Below are 18,653 nucleotides of genomic sequence, written 5' to 3' on the forward strand. Positions count from 1 at the left end.
GAGAGGAAGGAATGACATAGTTTAGTATATGTTATGAAGAGAGGTAGAAAAATGTATTCATGTTATATTTTTATAAGTTGAAATGTACACAAAAAAGAAGACAATGATAAGAAGGAATGGAGCCTTCATATGGCATTGTTCAGTATCTCATGGCACACAATGTTTGTTGTTAGTGTAGTTGTTTTGTTTACATCAACATCACGTAGGAGAATCTTCACCCCAATAGCTGAACGTGCACGTGACAATGCAACATACAACTACAGTCCATGAGTGAAGACCAGTATCACCAAGAATAGGCCCAACACGGCAATGCTTTGGCCTTGTGACTTGTTTATGGTCATGTAAAAAGCCAAGCTGACTGGAAATTGTCTCCGCCTAAGAACAAATGGAAACCCCGTGCTAGAATGTACAAAACATATTCGAGGGATGAAAACCCTGGTCCCAACCCGTGTACCTGAATAAATTTTGCCTCCAAAACTCTTGGGTGAAATGCCTTGCACACCAAGCGTGTCCCATTGCACAAACCTCAACTTGGATCAAGGTTCCGCAATAGAATTATTGGGGCGTTCATCTTCAACTCCAAGCAATGTGTTGGAAATCCACCACCCAAGTTTAAACCATTTTAAAACTCCACACAGTATAAGAATGAATCTTGCATCAAGTTTCCACCACGGAGTCAGCACTAAAGTATTGCACAACATCACCTTTCATTGCATAGAGGGCCTAGCATTGAGAATATCAACTTCAGAGTTTTTGGGAGCAAGGATGAATCTTGCATCGAGTTTCCACCACAGAGTCAGCACTAAAGTATTTCACAACATCACCTTTCATTGCATAGAGGGCCTAGCATTGAGAATATCAACTTCAGAGTTTTTGGGATGGCCCGCTCTTTGAAGTATTCTGCAGGGTCCACATCTTTATCCATTTCACAATGGATGCAATCTATCAATTCATCCAATGAAGATGAAGAAGGCACCATGTGCTGGGGGATCGCCATCTTCTGCTCATCCCCACTTGTCAAAGTCCCATTTCCTACATCCATAAGCCATTCTCTATAGGCAGAATTTGCAACATCACCATCTTCCACACGCATGTTATGTGTCAATCTAAGGATATTCACATGATTCCATAAGTGTGATTGACAAAGTGTAGCATCAACAATGTCGGCACGTGCTCCCTCAAACACCACTGGCAAGATTTGGCTGAAATCTCCACCAAGAAGCAACACTTTTCCGCCAAATGGCTTTCTTGAGCACATGATATCTTGCAAAGTCCTATCCAAAGCCTCAAAAGCATATTGATGCGTCATAGGAGCCTCATCCCACACAATCAACTTGCATAGTCTAAGCAATTCAGAAAGTTGACCCTCAACAGGGATATTGCATGTGTTGCAGCTATCAAACTCCAAGGGTATCTTGAACCTGGAATGTGCAGTGCGTCCACTTTTTATAGTAGCAATGTTGAAATCCCAGAAGATGTTGTGGCCAATACAACTTTCCCTTCTCCACGCACGCGTGACAATAAGAATTTGTACAAGTAAGTTTTCCCAGTCCGTGCAGGCCCATCCAAAAAAAAAAAGCCCCCTCATCAACAGTCAATGCATGCAAAACTGTCTCAAAAGAAATCCTTTGATCTTTGTTTAGAGTCTTCTCCATTGCATGTGATGCGGATAACTCTTGCGTTCTATCAAGACATTGCAGTTGTACAAGTAAGTTTTCCCAGTCCGTGCAGGCCCATCCAAAAAAAAAAAGCCCCCTCATCAACAGTCAATGCATGCAAAACTGTCTCAAAAGCAATCCTTTGATCTTTGTTCAGAGTCTGCTCCATTTCATGTGATGCGGATAACTCTTGCGTTCTATCAAGACATTGCTCTTGGAAAAGCAATGTATTTTCATCATGTGTCACAAAGCGCTCATTAGGCAATGGAGTTCCAGGATATTCAGTTAAACTTCGTCCAAATGTACCAATAATTTTATGCAGATATCTCAATGCATACTCTTCAACAACCTATGCACGTCCATCTAAGCACTCATATCTCGACTCCAACATTTGTCGATAGTCCTCAGACAAAACATGTCAAAGTCTCTCCCATAAGAGATGAGGGGAGGAAGGTTCACAAAACAATAGAATTGTCACAAGAAAATGTCTCCATTGTAAGCCTGTATGTGTACTGCAAGCTTCCTCTATGCAACCAAACCATTCCTTGTCATCCTCCAAGACACCTCTTGCAGTGCATGCAGCCTTGAATATTGGGAACAATACACCATTTATGGAACGCAGATCCTCAAATGATTTACATCCTTTACAAATATTCAAAAGCAAACATACATAATACCGTTCACCTCTAGAGGGCTGTAAAAAATACATCCGCCCAATAGTGTTCCCATGACGTCTCTTTGTCCATTTTTTGGAACCTGAATTCCACACCCACTTTTGAGGAAAGTATCGTTTGCATCAGAATTCTCCAAGTTGCATGTGAAACACTATGTCAAAGTGGTCTTGTCTACACCCTCCCTTTGCAAGACATCATTAATGTTGTCACTATCTCAAAATGTCACAATTTGACCAGCTGGAACATGCTCACTCAATCTATGGACAACCAGTGCATCATTCTGCAAAAAGGGAATTCAAAAATTCTCCAGCAAGCCTCAGACGTAGATACATAGCGTCCATATGTATACATGTCTATCTCATTAATGATCTCTCTTTCAAAATTCTGTACTGACGTATAGAATCTTATAGTTGCCCTATCATACCCCTTGTAGATGTACTTGTAGACATACTTGACGGTTGAAATTGTAGAACATATCTCCACATTGATATGTGCATTAAATAGTGTCGCCAAAACAGGATTATATGGCACAACCCATCGGTTATCAATAGTAAAACCCCTGGCCTTGGCAGTGAAGCCATTGTTTCGTCATGAATATATGGGGTAGCCATTATTATCTTGCTTGTTTGCTCACAAAATAGACGTGGATATTTTTTGATACACTGCCCATCAACCATGCAAGGAGATGAAGTATTGAACGGACCACATAGGCCATGAATGCTACAGCTAACAATGATGTCATGGAGCATTGGAAATCCATTTTTATCTAGCAGCTCTGCACAAACCATCTTGTCATAGTCAAATGTTGATTGAGGCTTACATCGAGGATCTAGAATCAATAATGTATGAGAATGTGGCAAGCCTCTCTTTTGGAACTCCACTACAGACATGTAAGCCACCTTTTTCCCAAAAATCTCTTTCTTTAAGATGTACCTCATCATGCTTGAGTGTTTCAGGAAAAAAAACCCTTGTTGTTATGTCTGGTCGAAGGAAACCTGCTCTGGAAGCAATGCCTCATTTATTTCTGGCCATTTAGGGTTACATGTGAATGTGATGAATAGGTCTAGCTTTCCCTTTGCACAGAAAATTGCCATTGCATCTTGATATAATTGGTACATGTGTTGAGGGCCACCTGTAAAAGATGAGGGCAAGACAATTCTTCGACCCACAGACCGTCTAAGGACAACATCACTCTTAGACAAATGCACCATGTCAACCAACCCTGCATAAAATTCTACCCTTAGTTTCTTTTGATTTTCACGAACCCATGTAAGATAACACTCCTCAATGGCACAATATGCATCAACCATAAATTTTTGAAGTAAACGGCCCCTGCAAAGGAAGCATGGTTTTGTATCAGCACGAACCTGTAGTCAATATGCATAGTACTCTCTTTGAGTGACACATTGTCGACCACCAACCAATGCATCCAAAGGGCCATGCACATTTGCATAAGGAAGCTTGACATGCTATCCATCTTCTCCCTGTGAAAACAAAAGAACATACAATAATGGCATGTACAACCTATGTAGATTTGAAATCTTCTTCAACCTTCCATCTTGACAATGTATCACAATGTCTTGATGGCCACTTGTTTGTACATCCCCTTGACCTGGCATAATTGCAGCAACCTTGTTGCCAACAAGTATCAAGTACTTCCTGGAAGTATTTCTATCCTCATAAATTGTCATTTTGATCTCCACACCAGGGTTGTTACGCAACATTCTACCAACATTGTAGAACGAATTTTCATATGGATTACATGATAGCATCATCATTGACAATGCTTCAAGAGTGGACAAATCCAAACCATCCAAGGCACTCATACGACTTCGAACCTCATGCTCGGTATCATATACATACATCTGTGCAAATTTGGTACCCCTGCTTCATGTGGTAGCAAAGAACCAATTCGATGGTACAACACCATGTACACAAAAGAAATATGCACCAGACCTACCCATCAATGTTTTATCAATGCTAGCTCCAAGAGATGCAAATGCCATCACACTGTTGTAACTCTTGATGTTTTTTCCGAAAGACCTACTCAAAGCATCACTATTATTGAGTAACCTCTCCAATACACACGGTGGTTAGGCAATAGGAAAGAGGGATACTTTTACACCTTTGCAACAATATCTTCCTGCAGATGGTGTATGCTCATTCTTGATTTCACATGGCCAAAGAAAGCACCACAAAACTCGCAGGAGGACTAGGTCATGGTTCCTATATAATTTGTAGGTAATGGTACATGATGTGTTAATGGCAGCATGGAAGGGTGAACCCCTCATATACATGGATAGGCATGTAGAATGCAAGAAATGCCTCCAAGAGATGTGTCATGAACATATGGGGCATGCTCCTCACTTTGAGTGTCTATGAGAGGACAAAAGTGGTCATCATATCGATGGCGTTGCTCTCTTATATTGGAGGTGTGTTGCCTTGCTCGTTGTCGACGACTTCTTCTTGTTGTATCCAAATATGATAGAATGTCTTGTCTTCATCCCTGCCCTTGCATGACAGTTTGTAAAGGGATTTGTGGGATAGTAACATCGCCATGACACAATCCTCCATAAATGCAAAGGGACTTGTACCATGACCATGGTCATTTGTGGAGGATGGTAAGTATGAAGTATGTTGTATAGCACGTTGGCGACGATATTTTCGTGCAACCTTTCAACGTGCATCTACATGCAAGGAATGACTTGGAGATTTAGAAATACAAAGGTATGTGTCCCTTATCCTCATTAATGCTCCTGCCAAGCAACATAGAAAACACCGATCTCATAATCAGTGCATACGTTTTTTTGTTTTATTTACTCCCAAATGCAAGCACGAAATACCCTCAACGTAGTGATTGGAGTAGTACACCCAATCTAGGGAAGTTTTTCATTTTATTTACTTTCAATTGCAAACATAAAATATCCTCTATACATCACAATATTGATTAGAGTAGTGCACCCCAACAAAGGAAGATAGAGTGCACATGAACTCAAGGCTTGTCAAATAGATCCTTTCTATAGCTTTAACAAAGCTCTCCTTTCACACATCCTACCATTTCTTCTTTGAGTAATATATATTAAGTATAAAAGCCATTAGATGAATTAATTATAGAATGAGACCATTGGAGTTCAGGACTCTTATCAAATTTCTTGAAGGTCTCTTAGCACTCCTCTCATAAGTTCTCTCTATGATGCCACGAATTTGTCTTTCATGGGTGGCTATATGAAGAAGGGGTGGAAGCTTGAGCAACCCAAGTGCGGTAGACAGACTCTCCCAATTCCTTCTCCCAATATTGTAGGTTAGTTCTCCCAAATCACACTAAAATAGTACGCTGAGAGTTCAAGATTGTATTAGATCCCTCCTTATGAATTTCAAAACCTCCCATGTCATGGAGTCTCCCTATCGTGCTAGAAAATGCGCTTGTCATGGCTATATGCATGAAGAAGGAGATGAAGCTTGAAGAACCTATCTATCAGACTGGTTACGACCCATTGTGATAGACTAGCTCTCCCAGTTGCCTCTCCATTTTTGACAACTATGTTGCCCACGATTAAGAGGTAGAGTCCCAATTCTCTCTCTCTCTCTCTCTCTCTCTCTCTCTCTCTCTCTCTCTCTCTCTCTCTCTCTCTCTCTCTCTATCTATCTATCTATCTATCTATCTAGTATCACACACATTGCGTGCACATGGTTTAGAGAAACCTCAAATGATTTGGTTTGAAGGTGAGTTCAAAACCTACAAAGTTTAGGAAACTTTAGTGTAAAGACCTTAAAATATACTAAATTTGTTGCTAAAACTTCTCATATGTACACTGAGAGTTCAAGACTCTATTAGCACTATCCTTACGACTTTCAAAACCTCCCATGTCATGGGGTCTCCCTATGGTTCTAGAAAATGCGCTTATCATGGCTACATCCATGAAGAAGGAGATGAAGCTTGAAGAACATGCCTATTACTCACATGTGGTAGATTGGCTATCATAGTTGGCGTCCCCATTGCAATAGAGTGGCTCTCCTAGTTCCCTCTCCATTTTTGACAGCTATGTTGTCCACGGTTAAGAGGGAGAGTCCCTATTGTCGATGTGTGATGTGCATTGATCAACACACACATACACGAACACACTCACTCAAAAACTTCATGTCATGTTGAGTCGCTTGGACGATTCTCTCTCTCTCATGCACACGAACTCACACACAGCTACAGTGAGTTGTTTTGTGGACAATTCTTTCTCTCTCTCATCCACACAAACTCACACGCAGGCTGCATCACTGTAGTGGATCTTTCTCTCTCTCTCTCTCTCTCTCTCTATCTATCTCTCTAGTGTCACACACACATTGTGTGCACACTGACGATACCGCTTGCAAGTCCCTTCTCTCTCTCTCTCTCTCTCTCTCTCTCTCTCTCTCTCTCTCTCTCTCTCTCTCTCTCTCTCTCTCTCTCTCTCTCTCTCTCTCTCTCTCTCTCTCTCTCTCTCTCTCTATCTATCTATCTAACTAAATCCATTTTTAAATTCTACTTTTGAAGGTGAGAAAACAAACAAAGTCCAGGGAAAAAACATTCAAACATAGCGAATTCGCCGCTAATTTTCTCATATTTAGGTTTACAATGCTTTTTCCCAAAAACATTCTGCTGCATACAAATGCTTGAAGAAAACCTAGGTTTAGTATAATTCTTCCTATAAATTTTGAGATTTACCTTTAGTGTAAAAACCTTAAAATATAATTCGTCTCTAAATTTTCTCATATGTAGGTTATCAAAGCTATCTATCGACTAATGCTTGAAGAAACCCTAAGTTTAGTGTAAGCCTACCTACTACAAATTTTGAGATTACCTCTAAATTCCACAAACTTTAGAGAAATTTCGTGTAAAAACGTGCTAATATAATAAATTTGTCTATGAGATTTCTCATATGATGGTTTTCCAAAATTAAAGCTCATCCAAGTGCAAAAAAAAAAACCTAGGTTCAGTGTAATCTCATTCATGAATTTTGAGATTTGAAATTCACATATAAGTCCTAACTTGAAGCTGAAAATGCCACATAGTTAGAGAAAAACTTCAAATTAGTCAAGATTCACGTATGCCTCCCGCCTTTGCGACTCGGATTCACTTGCACTGCCTTAAATTTTCCCTCTTTGCCTTGAATTTGCTCGCTGACAACGTCCTTAGACTCATTTTTCTCTGCCGCCCGCTTGGATTTGATAAATTCAACTCCCTTGTCGATGTTGAGCATGAACATACGAAACAAATCTCTTATTGTCTCTCTCTCTCTCTCTCTCTCACACACACACACACACACACAGAGCCACTGTTACCATATACATGTGGTAGTGATGTGTGTGAACACACTAGGACCGCCGGGGCATTTTTTCCCCCGAGCATTGTATATACGCCCATCACTCTAGGGCTATCTATCTTTCCATTGCACACTAAGTAATACACTCTCTATTGTGTGCCTTGATCTTCCTTCGTCTTCTCCAAGCTGTGTGCGTTTCTCTGCAACCCTAATTCCAGCAATTGGTATCAGAGCAGGTTACGTCCTCCCGGGCTTAGTCGCTAGCTGCTTCAGTACATGCTTGCTCACTTTCTCCGATTTCAGTGAGCTTTGGCGAGCGTTCGCAGGTCGACATATACTTTGGGCAAACTAGTAGAGCTTTTTCTGCTCAGATTTTCGATTTGGGCTCATTTCGGCCTCCGTTTCCACTACAGGTAGGTCTGCACAAGCAATTTCGTCATTTTGTGTAGAATTTCTATCAGTTCCGTTTCCTGCATAACATGTGCCTTATAGTCTTCTACTGTTTGTGCTATATAGCACGTGTTGTTCTCGCTCCGTTTCACCTATTTTCGGGCAGTTTTCACATCAGGTGCAACGTTTACCATGGCTGACAACAACAACACAGATGTGTTCAAGATGTTTGCTGCTGAGGACAGGTTGGATGGGGACAACTACCCTAGTGGGCTTATATGATGCAACATTTTCTTGTGTCAAAGGGCATCTGGAACATTGTGCAGGGCATTGATGTACGTCCTGGTTCTGAGGATGTAGGCGATGTTGAGGATGTTGTAGGTCTTGCTGCAAGGATTGCTACTCTTAGAGTTGTTTTGCCTACAATAGAACAAGCTCGTTGGGATGTAAAGGATGCGCAGGCTCACGCATTGATTGCGTTGTCTGTGAAGCGCACCATTGTTCCTCACATCCGTTCAGCAAAATCTGCAAAACAGGCTTGGGATATTCTAGTTGGTCTTTATGCAAGTCGCAATGAGGCTAAAATTGCTTTGCTACGTAAAGAGCTGGAGTCGAATATTTTGCATGAGGAAGATGATATGGACACTTTCCTTGCTAGTGTCAAGGATATCAATGAGCAACTTATTTCTGCAGGTGAAGTCATTTTAGACAGCTCCCCTGTGCAGACTGTCCTTGATGCCTTACCAGATTCTTACCAGACTTTTGCTAGTACTTGGAGACTTATGACCCAAGGAAATCCTGAAGTTGTCAAGTTTGATGCATTATGCACATTGCTGTTGCAAGAGTCACTTTCCAAAAAAAACAAGACTAGGCAACGTGCAATTGAATAGGCTTTTATTGCTGCTCAAAGAAAGGGTGGTAACAGCAATGCAGCCACTTCGTATGGTTCTGCTGCGAGCGGCAAAAATACTGTTCCTAAAGCTTCTGCTGGCAGCACTTCATCGGGAAATTTTGGTGATAAGGGCAGAAAGAAGATGCGTTGGCATTATTGTAAAGCTAATGATCACTTGATCAAGTCGTGTCCTAAGTTGAAGGCCAAAGAGACTAAGAAGAAAGAGGGTGGTTCCACTACAAATGCTGGTTCCACTACAAATGCAGCCATTGTTGAGTCTTCTGTGAAAGGAGACTGTGATGCTGATGTTGATGCAGAATGGGCTTTTAGCGCAGAGTGCACTTACAATCCTGCTGTCCATGATGCATGCTTGTCAGTTGCTACAGATTCACATGTGTGGTATTTTGACAGTGGTGCTACAAAGCACATCACCTCACATCGTGAATTGTTTACCTCTCTCGAGTCTATCCCTCATGGGAATTCTTTCACTTGTGCCAACAATGCCTCTTATCGAGTTCAGGGAGTTGGAAAGATTGTGCTTGCTACTGCAAATGGCAGTTTCGTCACACTTGTTGATGCACTTTATGTACCTGGGATCAAGAAGAATCTCTTGTCTGTATCCGCACTTGCTAGACTTGGACTTGTAGTCAAATTTGTGGATGACAGATGTAAAGTTCATGATCTCAGTTTGGGTGATGAAATTTTTGCATCTGGCCTTTTGTGCCGTGGGCTGTATAAGCTCACTTTGTATGACAAGTGTGGACAAAATTTTGCAAATGCTGTTGCAGATTCAAGGGCTATTTCAACTGCAAAACTTTGGCATGCATGTTTTGGTCATTTGAATTTTGCCAGTTTGCTATGTTTGCAGAAATCTGATATGGTTGCTTCTTTGCCACCTCTTCAAGCACCTGTCAAACATGTTTGTGAAGGCTGTATTTTGGGTAAGATGCAGCGTTCTAAGTTTCCAAAGGATGGTTCAATTCGGGCCACATGCAGGTTGCAGCTTGAGCATAGTGATGTTTATGGGTCCATGCAAACTCCGTCCTTGGGCAATTACCTGTACTTCATGACTTTCATTGATGATTACTCCAGGCATGCATGGGTATTTCCGCTTAAAGCGAAGTCCAAAGTTTTTATGTGCTTCAAACAATTTCTGGCTATGGCTGAAAATGTCTCGAAATGTACTATGGGCACCCTCTGTTCCGATTGAGGGGGGGAGTATATGTCTCATGAATTTAATGCATTTCTGGCTAGTCGCGGGATAAAACACCAATGTACAATGCCTTATACACCTCAACAAAATGGTGTTGCTGAGAGGAAAAACAGGTCACTGACGGAAATGGCACGATGTATGGTCAAAATTCAAGCTTTGCCGCATTCTTTTAAGCTTGAGGCCATCATGTGTGCCACTTATGTACTTAACACGTGTCCTACGAAAGCTTTGCAGTATATTACTCCATATGAAGCATGGCATGATAAAAATCCTTCTATTGACCACATGCGTGTTTTTGGCTGTTTGGCATATGCTTTGGTGCCACAAGTGCAGCGCAGAAAATTGGATGATAAGGCTGTCAAATGTATTTTTGTTGGTTATAGTGCTGAAAGCAAAGGTTACAGGTTGTATCATCCGCAAACAAAACGTGTTCTGGTTTCTCGGGATGTAGTATTTGTGGAAGATTCTGTTCAGCCCTTGCTGCCATGTACTAGAGGCAGTAATGTAAGCTCACAAGACATTTATGACACTTTGTTGCGTCTTTTCAGTGGTGGAAATATGAATGTAAGTTCCAATGAGGCAAATGTACAGCCTATGGGGATTTCTGAAAATGTTATAGATCAGTCTATTACTGATGCAAATGTACATGATGTACTCGATGAGGAAAGGGCTGAAAATGAGCAGGCTAGAGGTATGCCAAAATGGCTGGTGCACACTTTGCGTGACAGTAAATTGGATGCACCTTTGTCTAGTTGTACTCGTTCAGGCTCTCACCATGCATCTTATGCATCAGATTGTTATGCTTTGGCTGTGTCTAGCTTACATGATGTTGAGGAGCCTGTGTCTTTTGATGAAGCACAGAATTCAAAAAATTGGATGACTGCCATGCAATCAGAATATGATGCACTTATAGAAAATGACACATGGAGTTTATGTGATTTGCCTCCTGGCAAAAAGGCCATTGGTACGAAGTGGGTTTACAAGTTGAAACGCAAGCCGGATGGTGAGATCGATCGCCATAAGGCTCGACTTGTTGCAAAGGGTTATGCACAACAAAAAGGCATAGATTATGAAGAGACCTTTTCTCCCACTTGTCGTATGACTATTGTGAGTTTTCTATGTGCATTGGCAGCTCATTTTGGTTGGGATGTACATCAATCAGACATTGTTACTGCTTTCTTGAATGGTGACATATTTGAGGAAGTTTATGTAACAGAGCCTCGCGGTTTTGTCATAAAAGGACAAGAGGACAAAGTGTGCAGATGTAAGAATTCTTTGTATGGGTTGAAGCAATCTCCTTGTGCTTGGTATGAAAACGCTGACACTCATTTGGTCAAACAAGGCTTTCGTAATAGTCCAACAGAAAGCACATTGTATGTAAAGCGTGAGGATGATGTACTTCTCATTGTGGTTCTTTATGTCGATGATTTGCTAATCACTGGACGAAATGAGAGACATATTGCTGAATTAAGGCTGATTTGAATGCTACTTTCAAGATGAAAGATTTGGGGCTGCTGCATCATTACTTGGGTATACAGTTTAAGCAGTGTGATGGTGGTATTGCCTTGTGTCAGAAAAGTTACATAGAGACATTGCTATGTAGGTTTGGACTTGAGGATTGCAAACCTATTGCCACTCCCATGGAAACAGGTTTGAAGTTGAGTCTACATGATGCTGGTGATCCAACTGATGTCACTCTTTACCAAACTTCTGTTGGCTGCCTCATTTATGTATGCAACACAAGGCGAGATATTCAGTTTACAGTCTCACAGGTCAGCAGATTTATGCATAGCCCAGGGTCTAAGAATTGGCAGGCTGTCAAGAGTATTTTCCGCTACCTTAGTGGCACTTTACATCTTGGCTTGTTTTATCCCAAGGGGGGATCATTGCCGCTAGACTTACATGCTTTTTCAGACTCAGATTGGACTGGTTGTTTTGACACGAGAGTGTCCACAAGTGGTTTTTGTTTCATGCTTGGCAGTTCATGTATATCATGGTTGAGCAAGAAGCAACCTACTGTGGCCACTTCGAGTTGTGAGGCTGAGTACAGGGCAGTCTTCATAGCTACGGTTGAGTGTGTATGGCTCAAACGCCTTATGGCTGATTTGGGTGTTGTACAGGACACTACCAACACTATCTACACTGACAGTCAGAGCGGATTGGCAGTTGCGAGGAACCCAGTTTTTCATGCTCGCACAAAGCACATTGAGGTGCATTACCACTATGTCAGGGAGAGGCTCTCAGCAGGAGAGATCGGCTTGGCTTATGTGCCAACAAAGGACAACCTTGCAGATCTTTCACAAAGGCATTGTCTCGTGAGAAGTTTGAAGCTTTCCGCAAAGCTTTGGGCTTACTCCCCTTTGTGGACTGATCATGTCCTTAGGGCATGGCACTTCCCTTTACTCATGTGCCAGCTCTCGTTCACCACATCACTCCAGGGGGGATTTGTTACCATATACATGTGGTAGTGATGTGTGTGAACACACTAGGACCGCCGGGGCATTTTTTCCCTCTTTAGGAGGTTTTTTTCCCCCGAGCATTGTATATACGCCCATCACTCTAGGGCTATCTATCTTTACATTGCACACTAAGTAATACACTCTCTATTGTGTGCCTTGAGCTTCCTTCGTCTTCTCCAAGCTGTGTGCGTTTCTCTACAACCCTAATTCCAACAGCCACATTGCATATTCCCTCTCTCTCTCTCTCTCTCTCTCTATATATATATATATATATATATATATATATATGTCGACCATGGTCTCAACACATGAACCAAGCTCTTAATCTCTCTCTCTCTCTCTCTCTCTCTCTCTCTCTCTCTCTCTCTCTCTCTCTCTCTCTCTCTCTCTCTCTCTCTCTCTCACACACACACACACACACACACACACACACACACACACACACACACACACATTACACGATAACTAGGAACCTGGTTAATATGCTGGTAACTTGCTACTCATGTCGAAATCGGTCGGACATACACTATCAGGCAAAGGCCGCAGTGGAGGAACAATGTGAATACCCCGGAGAATTTTTGGAGAACATCTTATGCCATACTCGTGGAAATTGTTCTGCATATGGTTGTATTCAAATTTCGTTTGGAATAGAACATTCTATTTGGTGCCAAAAAATAAATGGACTCAATGTCTTCTCATGTGAATAGGGACTAATGGATTCAGGGCACATAACAATTTAAAGCAATCTCACATGCTAGGAATAAAGTAAATGGTATTACTGCTAAACATAGTCTCTGAGCCGAGGCAGGAGCATGGCTGTCTTTAAGCACCGAAATCGGGTAGAGCTACTGAGGGGCTTATAAGAGCAGCGTGAACCACAGCAGGCACCACATCTGCACCATTGCCCAATCGAGCACACACACCACGCCTGCACCATCGCCCATCGAGCACACACACCACACCTGCACCATCGCCCATACCTCACACACAGGCATCAGCGTCCAAAAGCTGGACCGAACCTAAGGAAATGGAGGAGACTCCGCGCATTGAAACTCCCTGCAGAGGCATCTCCTAACGCTGAGAGAGGCAATCGCGAATTGACAGGTAGATCCCCACCTTGATCTACTGAGCTTAACACACCATACATACACATATGGTGCACTGTCTTAATGCGAATAGCTGAGGTACAAACGCAGGTATAAGTATGGGGTCAATAAGGATGAATTTGTATGAAAGATTCTTCATAAATTTAGCATATTTAACATATGGATCATGCTGACTTGCAAAGCATAAAAGAGAGCATGCACTAATCCGCATAGGAAAAAAAAGGCATAAAACAGTTTTCAAAGCATGCAACAGTGTCTTGGCCCTTACGCGAGAATTCTAGTCTTTAAAAGCATAAACTGTACTGATCTTTACTGGTGCATGTGATTAAACAAAACTATGGAACTCTGTATATCATTTGCAATAGAGCTTTCGTACTGGGCATGAGCTGATGTGATTAGCTGGAGTACTGATTTATTGAGTATATTCAAGCTGGATGAAATGCCTAATTGAGAAATAGGGAAACTAGGACTTCGAGAACCTACAACAGGAATATTGAGGAGATAATGCATGCTTGATCAACTAATATAATGTCTGAGTACTTAGACCGCTTTTTCAGATTTTTTAAACACCCACTTAATCACACAGATGCATGCAGATGAATGTCGTTTGGTTATTGATAACACTCAGTTATGCATACCTGATCATATGCATGTGTACATGAAGTAGTTCTGGAAGAGAATTAATATGGAAGTGGTCGCTTGTCGAGGAAAAATGGTATAATAACTGTGGTTTTTTGAGCGGTTTTTGAATCACATATATTGCTGGACTTAAAGAATCCTTTCACGAATTTACTCTCTGATCCGGAAACATATCATAGTGAATGAGCAAGCTGGCTTAGTTGGTTCGAGCAAAAATTTAGGAGTAACTTGGTGGTTACAGACTTAATCTGAATAAGGAAATGCTTTTTGTGGTTGAGACTGGATTATGCTTAACCAATCATTTGCAGGTATTGATACAGGTAGTTTTTTTGAAAGACATGCATATTAAGGTGTTTTTGGAAGGCAACTGGTTGCTTATCAAGATAAATGGCTGGTTTTCTTTGAGAGCAGGTTTTGAATCACATATAGGAAGATAATTGGAATGTTTGAAACCTTGATACAGTTATGGTTTTTTTGAAAATTGTTTAGAAAAACAAACAAAACTCTGGCAATTTTTTTTTTAAAAAAATCGAGTAACAATGATTGCCAATGCTCATGAAATGAATGCTTGTTTGATACAGGAACCGAACAAAGTAAGGCTGACTGCACGAATTAGGGTGAATAATAACCCAGAGAACATGAAGGCAATTAATAATAAGCTACAAACGGCCAGATTGGAGCTTAAATCACCTACAGTAGAACCCTATAGGACTAGGGAATACTTACCTAGGAAAGCAAAAGCGGTTTTTGAACTGACCAATGTAAAAATCAAAATTCAGGATAATAGTAGGAGGTTGTTCTAGGGGTGTGACAGCAATAACAAGTGGCAAAGGTCACTTGGTACCTGTCTACCCATTCATTGTAGCCTATTCTAATAAGCTTTGATGTTTGGATGGTGGCAGGTACCGATCTCTCCTTCACTTACCAGAGGATGTCCTACTCCTCCTGAGTGACATATTGTACTTCATTCTTGAAAAATTAATTCAGTAATTTATGATCATGTTCTCTGAGTGTATAAATATGATTGTATCATGTCTTGAAGTCTACTAGTTGTGTTCAATGGTGCAATTCACTATATAGTTCTGTATAGTTGGAAAAATAACAGTAAACACACACACACACACACAACCACACACGCTTGCCTGCAACAACACCCTACATTTAGTCAGTGATATGCTCTCTCTCTCTCTCTCTCTCTCTCTCTCTCTCTCTCTCTCTCTCTCTCTCTCTCTCTCTCTCTCTCTCATAGTACATAGCTGCCAACCACCTTAAAATTTTCAAAGCTGCCCCCCCTCTCTCTCTCTATCTCTCTCACTGAGCAAGCATTCAAGGAAATTTTAGGGTCCAAGGCAAAGTCAGTGAGGCTTTGGGTGCAACTGTGCAGCTTCCAACCGTGTTATTTCCAAGGCAAGGTTAGCGCCTTTTTTGCTGGAGACTTCAACTCCCTTTTTTTCAAAAAAAATTAAAGGGTTCAAACTTGAAAGGCTTCCAATGCTCGACACGTGGATGGACTCTTTGGCCTTGGAAATTTTAAGGTCCATTATATAAGTATAGATGAAAGATGAAGTAGAAAGGTCCATCTATAATTTGAAACTGAAACAACATTTAAGGTAAGTCTCAATCATCACTGAAAACATTGATAGTTGCCTAACCCAACTCCTCTCTCAGGCTTCTTTTAGAAATCCAAAAAATAAAAATAAATTTATTTTAATGTTTTTAATTTAAAAAATAGATTTGATAAGCATAATAAATAATAAAAAGATTTCATAAAATATTTTTCTTGAAATTGTTGAATAAAAGGACCCTTTATCAATATCTTATATCATGGGATCAAACTCTTATATATTATTTATTCATTTGTTCTCTAAAAGCCTTTGTTAAGCATGCCAAAAAATGAATGCACCTTTTGACTTTTGGACAATTTATACTATATATGAAGCATCTTAAAATTTTAAAAGAAGGAGAGGGCCTCCACTTGTCACTCCATGTGTCATTTAACAAGGTGAGGGATCACGAGGGCCTGCCAATGGAAGGATTTGTGGAGGTGCTTTTAGGAAGTAGGAAGAGGGGAGCATTGGAATGTGTTTTTGGAGTTTAGTGGGAGCAGCAAGTAAATAATGGAGTGGTCTGACCAGAATGAGAAGTTAGTGCCTGTTGTTATGTTAGTGAAGGAATTTGTAGTCCAAATGTGATCCAAAGTTGAATCGTAGATTGTTGTGGTTTGGGTTATATGTTGTGTCATGTTGTGTGTGGAGAGAAGGTTAGAAAGTGCAAGGTATTCAGGTGTTTGGTATTCAGCATTTATGTTGAAGTCACCGAGTAAAATGGTAGGGGTGTGTTGGAGGTGAGGTGTGAGTAGTGTGGTCAATGTTTGCAGGAGTAAGGGAAGTGGAGTTGAGGGTCTGCGGTACAATGTTATCAGGGTTATTGGTGGATTATGTGGCGTGCTGAGGAGTGCTGCAACGCATTCTATTTCATTCGTGGAAATGATGTTGTGGTGTTGTAGATGTATGTTTTTGTTTGATGTGAAGAGGGATACTCCCATCGGGCCATTTGTTTGAGTGTGTGTGTAATCGTTTATGGCCACTGTGTTAGGATGTTGTAGTTTTATTTCTTGGAGACAAAGAATGTGGGAGGCCATTAAGCTATTATCATGAATAAGGTTGTTGTGGTGTTTCTTTAGGGACACAATGTTAAGAGATTTTATTATCAAGTGATTTCCGGGCAAAGAGTGGAGGTCAAGCTTTGTAGGTTGCCAAGTGGCATGTGTTTTGAGGCAGTCTAACTCAGTTAGAACTGTTTGGTCTACTTTAATATGGTTGGGAGTTAATTCTGCCAGGAGGTAAAGGTTGTTGGGATCTCTTACACGAGAGAGGGCAGTGTACACAAGGCCGTGACTTCGAATGCTGGTTGGATCGAAAGCCAAGGTGTCTAGTGTCAAGCCTTGTGCACGGTGTATGGTTCTACCAGCTGCAGGTTGAATTGAAAATTGTGTTCTAGTAATAGTGTTTAGGAAGTTCTTTCCTATTTGAAACTCACGTGTTATTTTTTGGATTGGTGTCCATTTTCTATCTATTGATGCAATATATAGTTGTTGGTTTTCATACCTAGTTTTTTGGCCTACTTTAGTGGTTTGAAAGTGAATCTGAATTGTTTGTGTCATGGAGTTTTGTGTTATCGCTTTGAATATACCGTCGGCTCCATTGACTAGGCCATCTAGAATGTCAATATTTCTAGCACAAAGTTCTACAATTAGGCTGGTTTTAAGAGAAGTTTTTTGTGAAGACCTGCTTCCAATTTTGGATCTATTGGAATTTGAATAGTTTTGCTGCAATTTTTTGCCCTTGTGTCTTGTGCTTTAATAAATAGTGGTGTCCCTATGGTAGTGTTGAAAATATGTTGGTTGTGTAGGTCTTTATCTTTGTTTGTATAGTAAAGGTGGGAGACGTTGGCTGAATGAGGTACTGTGCGCATGTAATGTGTATTGAGGTACAAAATGTCTTCGTTGGTGTGTTTTGAAATACGTATCCTGTTGAGTATGTCGATGAATGTCTTGTTAGTTTGTTTCATGGTGCTTGTTAACTCATTAGACTTTATGCGGTCATGCCAGAAAGAGAGTGAGATAGCTTCGAGCAACTGATGTTTCCTGGAGAAAATCCAAGAGTCGTGCACAGGACTCGCTTGGCAAAGATCTCCGCACAAGACAACATCAACACCACCAAATGGAAGGTCGTAGTTGTTTTTTGTTGCACGCAGGTGAGAGTCTGCCATAGTGAAGACGCTGGTTCCAATCAAGGAGACTTCATCGAAAACGGTTAGTTGCAGGTCGCGATAAAGCATTCGTAGTTCATTCAGTCTCTCACATGATAGGGAAGTGTTAGATGATGTGAGTAGTGGCAAGTGGAGGGTTGAGTGGATAGTGGTTCCACCGATGTTAAAGGAAGCCTTGCCCGTGTATGCCATTAGCAAAGCTTTTGTCGATGTTGGGCTGGAATGTGATATGTGGTTATAGAAATGTAGAAGTACTTGGACAATCAAAAGGAGGGTGAAATTTTTCCCTGTGCCTGTGCCTCCGGTCGGGAAAATATGGATTGGTTCTGTAGGAAATATACATTTTCTTAGCATAATATCATCGAATATTAGCCTTTGTTGTGTGTTAAGTAGTAGAATGCTCTTGTAATATATATCGTTTGGCTGCAGTAGTATTTTTATGGTTGGTATGGTGTGTGTATGTAGTTGGTGGTGTTGGATATTTAGGTCTTGTGTGATGTCGACAAGAATATGGGAAGAAATATTAGATAGTGTTGTAGATGTCGAAGGTGTATTGG

At 41.0% G+C, this 18,653-nt stretch overlaps 1 protein-coding gene across 1 annotated transcript; it reads right to left on the reverse strand.

Moving 5' to 3' along the window:
• Nucleotides 1–820: 820 nt before the first annotated feature.
• Nucleotides 821–1,588, reverse strand: LOC147436350 (uncharacterized). Its single transcript, XM_086487849.1, has one exon. It carries the CDS (start codon nt 1,586–1,588, stop codon nt 821–823), a length of 768 nt encoding a protein of 255 aa, XP_086343975.1.
• Between the last annotated feature and the right edge of the window lie 17,065 nt (nt 1,589–18,653).

The sequence above is a fragment of the Adiantum capillus-veneris genome, chromosome 18 (assembly GCF_014529385.1).
Source record: "Adiantum capillus-veneris isolate H3 chromosome 18, ASM1452938v2, whole genome shotgun sequence".
Lineage (NCBI taxonomy): Eukaryota > Viridiplantae > Streptophyta > Polypodiopsida > Polypodiales > Pteridaceae > Adiantum > Adiantum capillus-veneris.

Excerpts from the sequence above, each read along its gene's own strand:
- LOC147436350 (XM_086487849.1), bottom strand. The coding sequence starts at position 1,588 with ATGAGGGGGCTTTTTTTTTTTGGATGGGCCTGCACGGACTGGGAAAAC.